The sequence below is a fragment of the Neltuma alba genome, unplaced genomic scaffold (genome assembly GCF_004799145.2).
Source record: "Neltuma alba isolate B1F8T4 unplaced genomic scaffold, ASM479914v2 tig00011087_pilon, whole genome shotgun sequence".
NCBI classification, from domain to species: domain Eukaryota; kingdom Viridiplantae; phylum Streptophyta; class Magnoliopsida; order Fabales; family Fabaceae; genus Neltuma; species Neltuma alba.
This window is the reverse complement of record NW_021635828.1, coordinates 1-14,513: the sequence shown is the minus strand read 5'-3', so window position 1 is coordinate 14,513 and position 14,513 is coordinate 1. Positions and strand designations below refer to the sequence as shown.

The 14,513-nt window shown below is 32.3% G+C and overlaps 4 protein-coding genes across 4 annotated transcripts; all 4 read right to left on the bottom strand.

Annotated features, from left to right (window-relative positions):
• Window positions 1–218: 218 nt before the first annotated feature.
• Window positions 219–1,166, bottom strand: LOC114761168 (putative FBD-associated F-box protein At3g50710). Its single transcript, XM_028950498.1, has one exon. The coding sequence runs from the start codon at window positions 1,164–1,166 to the stop codon at window positions 219–221; it is 948 nt and encodes a 315-aa protein (XP_028806331.1).
• A 1,676-nt stretch (window positions 1,167–2,842) lies between these two features.
• LOC114761167 (F-box/FBD/LRR-repeat protein At5g22700-like) lies at window positions 2,843–3,655 on the bottom strand. The gene has a single exon (XM_028950497.1). The coding sequence runs from the start codon at window positions 3,653–3,655 to the stop codon at window positions 2,843–2,845; it is 813 nt and encodes a 270-aa protein (XP_028806330.1).
• A 2,313-nt stretch (window positions 3,656–5,968) lies between these two features.
• On the bottom strand, window positions 5,969–6,391 carry LOC114761166 (putative F-box/LRR-repeat protein At4g13960). The gene has a single exon (XM_028950496.1). The coding sequence runs from the start codon at window positions 6,389–6,391 to the stop codon at window positions 5,969–5,971; it is 423 nt and encodes a 140-aa protein (XP_028806329.1).
• Window positions 6,392–9,402: 3,011 nt separating this feature from the next.
• Window positions 9,403–10,532, bottom strand: LOC114761172 (F-box/FBD/LRR-repeat protein At1g78750-like). The gene is made up of 3 exons (XM_028950501.1): window positions 9,987–10,532; window positions 9,758–9,901; window positions 9,403–9,663 (listed from the first exon to the last, which is right to left on the bottom strand). The coding sequence occupies exons 1-3, from the start codon at window positions 10,530–10,532 to the stop codon at window positions 9,403–9,405; spliced, it is 951 nt and encodes a 316-aa protein (XP_028806334.1).
• Between the last annotated feature and the right edge of the window lie 3,981 nt (window positions 10,533–14,513).

Sequence of the window (14,513 nt, the reverse complement as noted above, 5' to 3'; positions counted from 1 at the left end):
AATAAAGAGACAAATAATAAAATTAGATGATCAAAGGCATGCTTTTAGGTTTAGCTAATACTCTATATTATATAAAAAATTCAAAGTATGACGGGAAAAAAAAACTGATATTCATGGAAAGATGAAAAAAACATATGACAAATATATATATTTATATATATATATATGAAACAACGAAAACCCTACTACTGGCTTCTAATTCTAATTCTTATTCTTAATTAGCCAAAACGCCAATTTTTCATACAAGGAACCAAAACTCGAAATAGAAATCTACAATCCTCACATCGTGTGGCCAATGAATATAACTTTGCGAGCATCATTGAGGAGTTCACACTTGCACGACAAATAATAGAGATGGTCTTCAAAGCTTTTGCATGCTTCATAATAAATCTTACAACTTTATACTCACATCCCAATCCTTTGAATTGATCAACAGAGAATTTCTTTAGCGTAACGAGAAACGTCGAGGAAGGATGATTTGATGAGACCAAATAGTGTTCAAGACTTTTAATGCCCTTTGTCTTCATCTGATGGTAATCATATATAGCAAATGAACTTAGTTTCAATTCCTCAAGAAGTGGGCACCCGGAAAGAAGCATTACCAAACAGTGAAATTCCAGGAAAATAACACTTTCCAAATGCAAAACCTTAAGAGAAGGCAAATTCACAGAAGAAAGAGTATTCACTTTTACATCTTTCAACTTTAAAACCTTCAGTGTACTGCAATTGAAAATGGTAGAGGGCAAACTAATACCAGACCAAGATGTAAAACAAAGCTCAAGTTCATCAACTTGGAGCTCATTAAGCTTATTAATCACTTCTTTAACCCAACTTATAATCTTATCAGGACCAAGGCCAAAATTTGCTCCCCTACCTTTGAGACGACAGATCTGGATGTGGTTGAAATTTGGCAAGAAGTTTAACGCAGATTCCACAAACTGGAAGAAGGATTCAGGAGAACGAAAGCTTGAATCATCGAAGTGAAGAATGGGCAATCCAATCCACAGTAATATCCACCTCCTGGACAAGAGGCTTGTGGCAATGACGTCGTTGGTTGGAAGAAAAGAGAGAATATGTCGAAGCAAATCATCTGACAAGTTGCTAAGTCTATCACTTCGTATTATTTCGCTTCCTCTTTCATGGCGTTCCGGAACTGAATTTGCCATAACCCTAGCTTGGTGATGTAATCTTTCGAAAGAGGATGAAAATTAGCTACTGAGGGGAAAAAACGGATGCAAATTTTCATACAAATATGAAATATTGTCTCTTTATTCTGTGTGACAAAATAAAAAAATCATTAGATATCGTAATCAAGTGTTAAAATCATCAGATTTGGTGCTAATTTAAATAACCGTGCTCATATTTCGTATCAACCATATATTTTATACTAAATATGGATGGTTCGGATAGAAATTTAAATAATATGTTGACCATCAATTTTAAAAATAATTATAATTTTAGTTCAAATTCAAAATTGACGAAAAGAAGACTACACTTTTTTAGATAAGGAAAAACAGAGTAAACTTTAAAAGAATAAGCAAATTACTTACGCAAGTTCAAAGCTGAAAAATTACTCATTGACCAGAGTGCTTCAAATAACAAATAAACATAGGGTGCCATTGTTCCAACTTTCTTTCTTTAATGAATTGGTTGTCCGCGGATTCCATTATCAAGAAGTGTATCCACGGCTTCTTGTATCAATTTCTCTTGACACATTACTAATTCCCCTGGCATCGATCTACTTGTTGTTAATAGATCGATAAGAGTATTGTTCCGATAGATAACTCTTCAATAGAGTTCATTAATATCCGAGCTCATTAGTTTACCCCCACCTATTTGAATAATTGGTCTTCCCGTCGATGTGAGCTCTTGGGGAAGATCAGCCTGTTTACTGTTGTTATACCGGTTTGTCTGTCGCCAATAATTAATTCTCGCTGACAGAAATGGGTGGAGTCAGCAAGGCTGTTGCAGTAGCAACATATACCCAAAATGCTTATCTGAAACTTGATTTATTATCTCGACATCATAATCAGAACCAAAGAAAAGAGTTCTTTGAAATGGAAAACAACAATTGCAACGTAGGTTTCTCCTTTATACATTTCAATTGGAGTTAATAATTTTGCTTACAAATAAAAGTTACTATTAATTAAATAAATAACCACATGATCGTATTAATAACATATACATTTTATACTCAAAAAAGATAAGCACTGGGCGCTGCCATTATTTGAATCATCCAGATTGATTTTGAACAGTCTTATAGATTCAATTTAAATCATTTTATGTTTTTAAAATTTTTTTATTTTAGTAGATATAAAATGTAAAATAAAAATAATCTTATGATTGACATTTATTTAAAATTATCAATGAAAAAAATTTATATTAGAAATTTTAGATTTTTTTACTATTTAGATCAAATTTTGAATGGTACAAATTTCATTACAATAATAAACACTATCATTGTGATAAACATTGAATGAGAACACAGCGATTTATCATTTCATTAACCCAAATGTTAATCTTATGACGGGAGATAAAAGAGGGATGGGAATTCTATACAAATCAAAGCCAAATGTCTCAATAAACAGAAGAAGAAAGTCATGACTCATGAGCATGTATTATAGTGCCACAGTGACATGATTAATTGTCAAAATATATGACAAAGTATTAAACAACATAAACCCTACTACTTCCTTCTACTTCTAATTCTTCTGCCAAGAGGTGTTGATGATTTATCATCAATCACGTACGTGATCGGAGCTTAACAAAATGACCAATTTTCCATCATAAAAGGAACCAAAAATTGAAATATAATAGAAGTCCGCAATAATTCTCAGATCCTTTAGGGCATGTGGATAACTTTTTTAGCGTTATTGGGGAGGGAGTTTACACTTGAACGACAAATTATGGAGACGGTGCTCAAAGCTTTCGCATTGTCCATAATAAATCTTGCAACTCGATACTGGGTTTCCGATGCTTTGAATTGATCAAAACAGAATCTCTTTAACCTAACCAGAAAGGATGGCTTTGATGAGACAAGATGTTGAAGACTCTCAATTTTGGTGGCCTTCGTGATGGCAAATATAACAAATAAATTTAGTTTCAATTCTTCAAGACGTGGGCAGCCAGTAAGAAGCATAACCAAACATCGAAATTCGGGGAATATAACCCTTTCCAAATGCAAGACTTCAAGGGAAGGCAAATTCACAGAATAATCAGTACTTACTGTTACACCATTCAACTTTAAAACCCTCATTGCACTGCTATTCAAAATCTCAGAGCTCAGATCAACACTAAACCAATAAGAAGTAAAACAAAGATCCAATTCCTCAACTTTGAGCTTATTAATCACTGTTGTAACCCAATTTACAATGTTGTCATCGGGCTGTATTCCAGAACTTCCAAATCTGAGACGAAAGATCTGGACGTGGTTGGAATTTCTGAAGAATATTAGTGCATGTTCTACAAACTCGACGAAGAATATAGAAGAACGGAAATTTAAAGCATCGAAGTGAAGAGTGGGCGATCCAGTCCACAGTGAGGTCCATCTCTTGGACAAGAGGCTTGTGGCAATGGCTTCTTGGGTTGGAAGAAAAGAGAGAATTTGTTGAAGCAAATGATCTGGTAAGTCACTAAGTCTATCACTTCGTATCATTTTGCTTCCTCTTCATTGGTGTGCCGGCACTTAATTAATTTGCCATCACGCTAGCTTGGCCACATAGATCCTTTAATCTAACAACAAAGAGGATGAAAACTACAGAAAAAGGAATGGAGGGTGAAGGTTTTAAGCACACCTCTTTTTTTAAAAAAAGAAAAAATTAGAGGGGTAGATACTAATAGTCTAATATTACAAATGAGATCGGATCCACGATTTCCCATCTATAGAGGAACATTCATTTTAAACATACCTTTTGAATGGATCAAAATACCTACGTAAAACCGGATCACAATCTAGACTGAAAATTACGAGGAGGCAGTTTTAAAGGAAAGAAGAAAAACTACCTCACATGAGCCATACATCTCATTTATTTAAAATATATCCCATTTACTTTATTGGTTGGGATCCGGACCTTATGAAATATTTTCCTCCTCCTGTGTTGAGCGTGTCATAACAAAAAATATCGTAATCAAAGGCTCAAATCAATGTGATATATTTGGAAAGGAGTTCACTTAGTTCAGGGGCTCCTTATTACTTGGTGATAAGACTAAATTCCAATTTCAATTTAGGTAGTCTATATAAACTTTAATATTTTTTATATTTTTCATCGTATTTTAATTTATTATAACAGATGCAGAATTTAAACTCTAGATAATTTTCTTATTGTCAGGAAGTTAGAGAGAGAGAGAAACTTATTTTATTATCTAAAAAATATAAGTTAAAAATTTTAGATATATGTCATATATCGAAGTCAAATTAAAATACTAAAAGATCTCTCTGTGTGTGTGCATACATATAAAATGTATTTGCATCCAATTACCTATATCAATTATGCCAAATTTTCCAATCAAACATAAACATGTATCTTATATTTGAAATATTAATATTTAATAGCATTTAATTACAAATTCACCGAAACGAAAAAAGATATATGGTCATGTGTAATCAGAAAACTTGACATACTGAATATAAAGAATTTGACCTAAGTTTTTTTCATATATTTAACTGTTATATATGGTTCAAGAATATTTTTGTTAGTTGAAAGAATTAAAAAAATATAACCTAAATCCTTTCTATTTAAATCCTTAAAAAGGGAACAAATATGCGAAATTTAAGGGGTGATAATAACCGAAAAAGACGTCATAAAAAAAAAACTGAAAAAGAATGTTTTCATTGAGTTTTCTCTCCACTTCCCTCCATTTAGTATCTCTATTATTGGATTAACATCAAACGGTTGAGATTTAATATAATATTGTTATATTAAATAATAATATATATAAATACCTTTAACTTATATTTAAATAAGTACTATGATATTATTATAACCACTTCGGCCCCCGGGGGGGAACACGAGCCTAATTTTTCAGTTTGGCCCAAAAGAAAAATCTAATATTTCAAAATTCATAGGACATAAGTAATAGAACTGCAACTACCTTTAATTTATAAAATAATTTGTTAGTATGGTGATTAAAACTTTTGCATTCTACATTGTGCTTTAAAAAAAAAAAACTTGTAAATTGTAACCCTAACCCAACGCTAAGTCAAAGTATTCTTTGAGACCCCCTTGGCTTATAAAACGGAAAAACATAAAAATAAGGAAATGGAAAAAAATCATTTTCCGATCTTACAAGTTATGGGAGTTTGATTACTCATGATCTCAAAGAAAAAAAATTAATAAAAGAATAATTATCATTTAATAATATCCACGCAAGTGAATTTTAATAAACCCTCTACGCATATCACGAAAAAGGATAAATACCACTCAATGTTATTCATATATGTTTATCGGTGATTACATTTAGGATTGGAAAAAAAAAAAAAGAAGACGAAGAAACCAAAAAAAAAAAAAACCATAAACAAAGATCTATGAATCTAATAGCAACAGTATAATATCCAACATAAATTTCTGATACTGAGAGTTATTATTTCTGAGGTATAAGGATATATTTTCGAACATTTGGCTGAGTGATGGAAATGGTCCTCAAATCTCTTGCATTGTTGAGAATAAACATCGCAACCTTAAACTCACTTTCTTTTCCCTTGAAATCCACCAGGAATTTCTTCAATGTGCCCAGAAATGATGGAACATTTGGTCTGAGCAAATTTCCAAGAAGTCTGTAGTCTGTGAACTCAAGATCATGCACAACAATATGTTTAAGTAACAGTTCTTCAACATTGGCACATCCAGAAAAGAGCTTTACAACACATTTATAATCTTCAAACATAACGCGTTCCAAATGCAAGACTTTAAGGGAAGGAAAATTAACCAAGAGAGGAGTATCTATACGTACCCCATGCAATTTCAAAACCCTAATGGGACTGCAGACAAATGTTAGAAGGAACACTAATTTGAAACAAGTATGGAACACTTAGCTCTATTTGCTCAACTTTGCAGTTTATAGCTGCTTTAAACCAACCATCGATCTTACGATCGTCTAGATAGTAATAATCAACACAATTGAGACGAAGTAGCTTGATGGTTGTGGAATCATTATTGGAGATGAGAACTTTGTCTACAAAACGTTCGAAGGATCCAAAACGACAATGACAAAAGGATTTGGCGTCGAGGTCAAGAGTGGGCAATCCAATCCAAAGTGAAATCCATCTCTTAGATAAGATGCTTGTGGAAATGGCTTCTTTAGTATTAAGAAGAGAGAGGATATGTTGAAGCAATGAGTCTGGTACGTTGCTAATTCTATCTCTTGATGCTGCTTGGGATTTTGATTTTGCCATAACTTGGCTCTACTTTGGGAATCAAGTATGAGAAATGAAGGTTTTAGTTGAAATCAAAGGTTTAGGGAAGTAATTAATGAGTCTGGTAAATACCTTCTAGGTTAATTCTGTTTGAGCTGAGCTTTCGTTGTATACCAAAATTGTAAAATACTTAATAAAGGGAACCTAATCCGAATTCAGTGCTCATTGTGATATCCAAATCTAATTTCATTAGATGCTTAATAATAATTTCGTTTTCGTCAAAAACATAAGAATAAAGTATTTCATGCCGAAAGATATATAAGAATGAAGGAATTAAATAACATTTGTATCATCACTTTTAACATGGGCGGCTATATGAGAGATGAGCAACCCATGAATCCGGATATGTTCAAGGCAATCACTGTTTTTCGAAAAACCAAAAAAGACTTAAAATTTGTTTCGTATAATATGTTTTGTTTAAATTGAGTCTTTATTATTTGATATTTTCATTTTAATTGATAAATTTTATGAAATTTTATTTATAGAAATACAATGGTGTTAAAACAACGTGAAAATGAAGGAGAGTCCGTAAAATTCATGAAAGTATACAAATTAAAATCAACAATTTGTATACACAAGGATAAATGCCTGCAACAGATCAAACTATGATGACTTCCTTGAAACAAAATAAATTACAGGGACCTAATTTTGAAATAAGCTATAAGAATTGACAGATTAATTTTTCTTTAAAAATTATTAAAGATATATACTACCTTCACTCTTTAATATAAGACTTAGTTGACTAATTTGAAAAAATTAAGAAAATTAATTTAGTTATTTATAATAATAAATAGGTGTTGTCTTTTCTAGAATACCCTTACTAATCATGTGTATTAGCTAAAACTATCATTTGATAAAACTTTTAATGTGTACAACTACTATAAGGACTACTTTTAAAAAATAAATAAATATAAGAAATAAAGTGTATTAAGATCGGACCAAATCAATATCAAACTAGCTCTTCTATTAAGTAGTAAAGGTAATATATTCTTAAAGCTATGATTAAATTGGACATTTAAAAAGTAGAATTCAAATCAATTCGGTTTACCCAAATCTTGGAACTTTGATATTCAATGCAAATTCTATAATTAAATAATTAATTACCGCTCATTGTGGACGGTATCTTTTTGTTAACATCCTTCTTGATATGCGATGAATTCGTAAATAAAACGGATTCAGTCATTGTTTATTTAGTTAGAAGTTTTGACTAAGAAAGATAAATTTTCGATCGACTTAATCCACTACAAATCATTGTGGAAAATTGATTTTCGCAACTAAATAACAAATTTGCAAAAGAATTAACAAATTTAGACCAAAATTAACAGAGCCAAAATAATTATAGTTTAGAGATATAGGAAATCGCGATCAAATGTTATATCTTAAATTGGAATAACTCGATGGTACAGGTATCTTTTAAAATCCGTCACGATATTTAGGAAAACTAACGTTTTAGTTGAACTTCGACCTACTACTATCAAAAACAGTTTTTCACAAGAGTTGTAAGGTGATGGACATATTTGAAGATTTGTTAACGAGTCCTACACTAGCAAGAGATTGAGCTTTGGAAGAACTGCTATATATGCATTCGGAAGCTTAAAATTGGGTTTTATTAATTATAACAAGAGATTGAACAATTAATAAAATTAAACACTTCTTCTTAACTTGAGGAAGCTTTTGTAAGTACTCTTTAAATCCTAGACTAACATATATTTTCATTAAGAAATCTATGAGAGGAGATAAATTAAAAGTTATGAAATACCCGGGAAGAATAATCCTATGTCCATTTTATACCTTGAAGTTTAAGAATAAATTATTTTCATCACTTTCTAGTTTTTAAATATTAGTTTTTAAAATTCACTCTACCCGCCAAAAGTTTGTTTGGGTCAACTTAATTAAATTCACTTCTCTTTAATTTGGTCTTTATTTTTACATAAATCTCTGTGACACATCACCGTGTTACTTGTCACGACTAGTATACTTGTGGTGCGAACATATACAGCAAATTCTTTGCTATTATACAAACATATAAGTTTTTATAGAGTGATAACATTTTGTAACAGAGAACAAGTTTGAGATTTGTGCCTCATAGGAGGTGTCTAAGTATAAGAAGAATGGTCTTCCACTATTGTCGGAAAGGATACACACACACACACTTTAGCCTATATATATATATGGGTGGTTGTAATAGGATGTTGTTAAAGGAAAGAAAAAGCGTAATTCTGGTGATAATCTCTCGAGCATTTCATTATTTAATTTGTTGGCAACACCAGTAAAGAACAATAAACAAACAATTAAGGTGGTTGTCATGCTCAAGGACATTGTTTTCAAGATATACTCCGCAACCTCTCAATAAATTAGGAAGCGGCATTCTTTAGGATTAAACAAACTCTTTCTGTAGGGATAGTAGAATAACAAAAGGTAAAAGAATTCAGCAAGAGAAAGAAGGTTTTAACGAAGAAGGAGAAAGGAGAGGGCTTGAAGACTTGGGTAAGAATAGACGGACACCCTATTTTATAAAATGTAGAAATATCGTACATGAAGACTCTTGGAGGACAACTTAGTCAAAAGTTAGGGTAGTTATTCAGCTTCTTCTTTAATCTAAAGAAGCATTATTGTAAACTCCTTTAATATAATTTGGCCACGTCAATAAACCTGGTTTATCATTATCTTCTACAAAATGCCTTATATATAAAACATAAGTTCCCAAAACTCTTTAGACTTCAAGCGATTTATATATAAATACTGAGCAAAAGTGCAAAGCTAATAGTATAGGAGTTATCGATCTGCATAAAATTAAAGTTATTTATCGTAAAATTTCAAAAAATATAAAAGTTATTTTCACTTGACGCATGTCCGAAGGTTCATGTAACCTAGCCTATATAATGAATTAATACTTGAATTTGCTCAAAATAAACCGAACATGCATGTGGATACCATCCAAAAAGGAATAGGGATGTGACTTTTACAATACCACACTAAATCTTAAGAATTCACTTGAATAAAAGCCTGCAATTCTCCGAGCTTTTTGGACAAGACGATAATCTTTGGAGCATTATTTCTTGTTCTGAAGTTGCTTTTGACGTATTTTCTCTGCGAATTGAGATGGTCTCCAAGACCCTTGCATTCCCCATAATAAATCTTGCCAGTTTGAACTCAATTTCGCGGCCTTTGAAGTTTCCAAGATGGAATTCCTTTAAGTGTGATGAAACGCATTGAGGAACACCTGGTTGCCGCCACACTCTCCAATCAAACTGAGCCATCGAGGTACCAAAGTTAGAAAACTAACCAACCAAAAATGGCAATGCACACCCGAAATTAAGTTTGAAAACAACAAGTAAATTAAACCTTATCAATTATAAGAGTTTCAAGCTTGGGACAGTTTCGCAAGCATTGCAATATTGTTCCGTCCGAGCTATATGCATAATAACTTATCTCCAGGTGGATTAAATTATAAAATACTATAGCATCAGGGAGAGGTGAAAAACCAATCTGCAAGAGGGAGACAGCAACAAGGTATAAGAGAAAAATTAATTGTCAAATCTAAGAATATTGAAAAGCACTAATATGAATTTACCGTATCTATCCGCAGTGCTTTAACATTCGACAAAGATTCCAAAGTAAATAAATAGAAAGAAACATCAGCTGAAATCAAATTTTTAAGCCTTTCTTTATTAATTGAAAGGCGCTTATACTTTATGCCCCAAATTTTTAGTGCCAAGTCTTGAAGCAAAGGGCAGCCATAAAGAAGAGCTTGGATGGATTTGATATTTGGAAATCGAACCCTGTTCAAATGCAAAACTTTAAGGGAAGGCAAATCAACATAAGGAATCTTTACTGGAACCCCACTTAGCTTCAAAACCGTTATGGTATGGCAGTTGAAAATGCAAGAGGGCACCTCAAAACTGAACTTGTCAAAAGTTTTGTCATAAATCTCAACATGTTCAACTTTGGAATTTACTGCTGCGTTAATCCATGTATTGATCTTAATTTGTGGCACGCTTTTAAGTTTAGGCCTGAGAAGAAGATGAATCCATTTTTTAACACTCGGCGCACTTCTATGTGTAGATGTGAGACTGAGATGAAGCTTTTTGAGGGTTTTCGAATGATCTCTTATTCTCATGACTGTATCTGCGTACTGAAGAAAGGAGTGAAGGCTATAAAAGTTGGAGTTGTCAAAGTCAAGAATGGGAAGTGACGAGAGAAGATGTCTCCACCTCTTGGACAAGAGGCATATGGTAATGGCTTGTTTGGTTGGAAGAAAAGACAGAATATGTTCAAACACTGAGTCAGGCAATTCACTGAGTTGATCACTTGCCTTTGCTTCCAATCTACCATGACTGACCCTGTGCTCTAAGGAAAGAAGAATGGAAAAGAAGATTAGATTAGGGTGACAAGATCATAAAATAACATATATACGTACGTAGGTAAAACTTAGAGCAAGTTATTTATATCCATTAAATCAAATTTTTTGATCAGCAATCACATTTGTTATATTGCTATTGTTAGTCATTAAAATGCATATGTGTACTTGGAAATTTATCAATAAACCTAACCTAAGGGATATAAGTAACTTAACTAAGTCCCCCCCCCCCACAGAATTTTAAGTGCGTGCTGATGAATCACAATGATCTGACCTAACGATGGATCATAAATACACAAAGCAAATACTTAGTGCCAGTCACAGCTAGCATATCTTTTGGAGAAAGCTTATATCTTGGATGATTTGACCTCACAGAATAGAAAGCATAATCTAGATCACCTAAATTGATAATGCAAGTCTTACAAATTCAAAATGGAAAAAAGAAAATTAAACTTACGCAGGTATGCATAGACAAAAATAATGCAGATAGGAATTAAGGTTTCATATCCCATATTTCCCATGGCGGTCTGCCAACTAGTTGAACTCTTCTATCCTTTCAGTTCACAATGGCTTCCATGCTCACTTTTATTATTTAAAACCCTAATTGGTATGACATCTTATGTAAGATGATGATGATGACTATCATAGTACATAATCTCCCAAAAAATTTTGCTGGTAAAAAAATCTCCGATGAATCTGCAAATAAAACAAATTTAGTTATTCGGTATTTGTTTCAACTGCATATCACAATAAAACAGGGAAGTTCTCAAATGAAATATATGATCTTTTCGTACAATTTATAATTCTAATTCATATTCTTAAATAAATTTAATAAGATAAAAATAGATCAAAATATTATATAAAAAAATATAAGGCCATAATTGAAATCTTGAATTATGTAATCTGAATTGCATGAAACTGAAATTTACATTAATACCTTCATTCATTTTCTATATACGATATTTTAGCCACTTTCTTTATAAGTTTTTTTTTCCTGTGATTATATTCATTGCAAGTTTCAACTAAGGAGGATAAATTTTTCGATCTACTTAATTCACCCGAAATCATTACGGAAAATTGGTTTTTGTAATCAAATAATAAATACACAAATCATTTTCTAACTATTATTCATTTCTGCAGCGTAAATTTGGAGAAAGCCTAGGATGATTTGACCGGGTAGATTGGTAGATTCGAAAGCTTCGAAAAGGAAGATGAGAAATTCAAGGAAGCAAATATAGACCAAAATTAATAAAGTCAATTGGTTAAAGGAAATCCATAAATATAATTTATAGAGTAGTTCAGAAAATGGATTAGAGGACCCGGGACACCATACTCATGATTAACCGCAATTATACTACTCCTATGGCCCTAACAACTTTCCAACTCTTTTTTTTTTGGAACTTAAACTTTACTCTTATTAAATCATATACATTTTGTAGGAAAATAGCAGTGTATATTTAATGATATGATTTATGAATATAACAAAAGAACCCTCTTTCTCTGCCTTAATATGATCAGAGAAGTAAATTAGAGTAATTTAATACTAACGGTATCTTTTCAAAATCCTTATGATATTTAGAAAACGAAGGTTTTGGTTGAGCTTCAACCTATTTCGAAAATCATCAAATGAAACGTCAAGTTATAAGTTTGAATTTTTTTTTTTAAAGCCAAAAGATGCAAAACAGTCTTTTGCTAATTCGTAGGTGATGGGCAGACATAAAGACTCGTGTAATACACTACTCAGTCAAAACTCAAGTTAGGGTGGTGATTTAGCCTTTTTGTTTGTCTAAATAAGTATTATTATATACTAAAACAAAGAAGTAATTCAATTATATTTAGTCAAAATAAACCGAACGGATATGAACATCATCCAAAAGGGAATAGAGATGTGATTTTAAGAGAAAATATACAAACACCACACTAAATCTTAGGAATTGAGTTGAATAAAAGCCTGCAATTTGCAGAGCTTATAGTACAAGAGGATAATCTTTTGAGCATTATTTCTTGTTCTGAATTTGCTTTCGAGTTAGTACGAATTGAGATGATCTTCAAGACCCTTGCCTTCTCCATAATAAATCTTGCAAGTTCAAACTCATTGTGGAGGCCTCTGTAGTTTCCAAGATGAAACTACTTCAAGTTTGATGAAACACATTGAGGAACATTATTTCCTAACGGTCCCGTAGAATTAAACTGAGCCAAAGGTATATATAATATAGTTAGAAAACTAACTCATAATTTCTCAGGAAAAAAAAAGAAAAGAAAACTAACTAATAATCAAATGGCAATGCAAACACATACATTAAGGTGAAAAATCCAAAAGCTCGGGGCAGTTTCGCAAGCATTCCAATATTGTTGTGCCTGAGACATCTGGACATCTTATTTCCATGTGAGTTAAGTTATAAAATGTTGGAATATCAAGGGGATATGAACAACCAATCTGCAAGGGGGAGAACCAACAAGACAAAAAAATTAATTATCAAATCTAACTAAGAATGAAAAGCAATAATACTAATTTACTTATAGCCAGAAATCTCTGGGTCTAAACTAAGAACTAATGAAAGGGTTTATTTTGTTCCCAAATGTAAGATTTTAACATAGGCTACCTCCCAAATTTATAATTTTTATCCTAACCTCTCCTTATTCATTCTACATAGCGGTTTTTCATGGGGGGTAGTTTTTAATGAACATGATTAAAAGGAATTAACTCAATCAATTTTTTTTTAATATAGCCCCCACAATTTACTCCCTTTGGTCCCAAATACGAATTATTTTTAATTAATTCACGTATAACAATAAAAATGACTAAAATGGGCAAATTTGTCATAAAATTAAAATAATTCCAATATTAATTTTGAATACAAATTTTATTAACTTCTAACTAACAAATGCCTCATTGTATAATAAATACGAAAGAAAGTAATTGTCTAACAGTTATATTCAGGAAGAGAATATAGTATCCTACCGTATCTATCCGCAGTGCTGTAACATTAGACAAAGATCCCAAAGTAAATGGATAGCGATAAACATCAGCTAACACCAAAATTTTAAGCCTTTGCTAACACCAAATTCTTAAGCCTTTCTTCCAAAGTGAATGGATAGCGATAAACATGAGCAGCCACCAAATTTCTAAGGCTGCCTTCCTTTATGGGCACAATCGAACGCCCATCAATATGAATTGCGCTGCAATATTTTAATGACAACCCTTGAAGCAAAAGGCAGCCACAAAGAAGATTGTAAACGCCTTGGATATTTGGAAATATAACACTGCTCAAATGCATGACTTCAAGTGAAGGCAAATGAATAAAAGAAGGAGTCGTCTCTTTTAACACCACGTAGCTTCAAAATTCTATGCTATTGCAGTCGAAAATGCAAGAGGGAATTTCAATGTTGAACTTGTTAAGAGTTATCATAAATCTCAACATGTTCAACTCTGGAATTCACTGACGTGTTAATCTAAGTGTTAATCTTCATAGGTGGCACGTTCCCACGTGCAGATTGAGAATGAGGTGAAACTTTCTTGGGTTTCTGAATGATCTCTCATGCTCATCACTGTATCTACGTACTGAAGGAAAGGGTGAATATTATGAAAGTTGAAGTCGTCAAAGTCCAGATGGGAAGTGACAAGCGGAGATGCCTTCACCTCTTGGACAAGGCATGTGGTAATGGCTTGTTAGTTGGAAGAAAGAGAGAATATGTCAACACCTGGGTCAGGTAAGTCCATAATTTGAGCAGTTGCCATTG

Bases quoted from the DNA above. Each gene is read 5' to 3' on its own strand.
- LOC114761168 (XM_028950498.1), bottom strand. From the start codon at position 1,166: ATGGCAAATTCAGTTCCGGAACGCCATGAAAGAGGAAGCGAAATAATA.
- LOC114761167 (XM_028950497.1), bottom strand. From the start codon at position 3,655: ATGATACGAAGTGATAGACTTAGTGACTTACCAGATCATTTGCTTCAA.
- LOC114761166 (XM_028950496.1), bottom strand. From the start codon at position 6,391: ATGGCAAAATCAAAATCCCAAGCAGCATCAAGAGATAGAATTAGCAAC.
- LOC114761172 (XM_028950501.1), bottom strand. From the start codon at position 10,532: ATGAGAATAAGAGATCATTCGAAAACCCTCAAAAAGCTTCATCTCAGT. The intron at 9,902-9,986 runs GTAAATTCATAT...TCCCTCTTGCAG, and splicing joins AAGCACTGCGGATAGATACG to ATTGGTTTTTCACCTCTCCC. The intron at 9,664-9,757 runs GTTTAATTTACT...TCGATGGCTCAG, and splicing joins AAACTCTTATAATTGATAAG to TTTGATTGGAGAGTGTGGCG.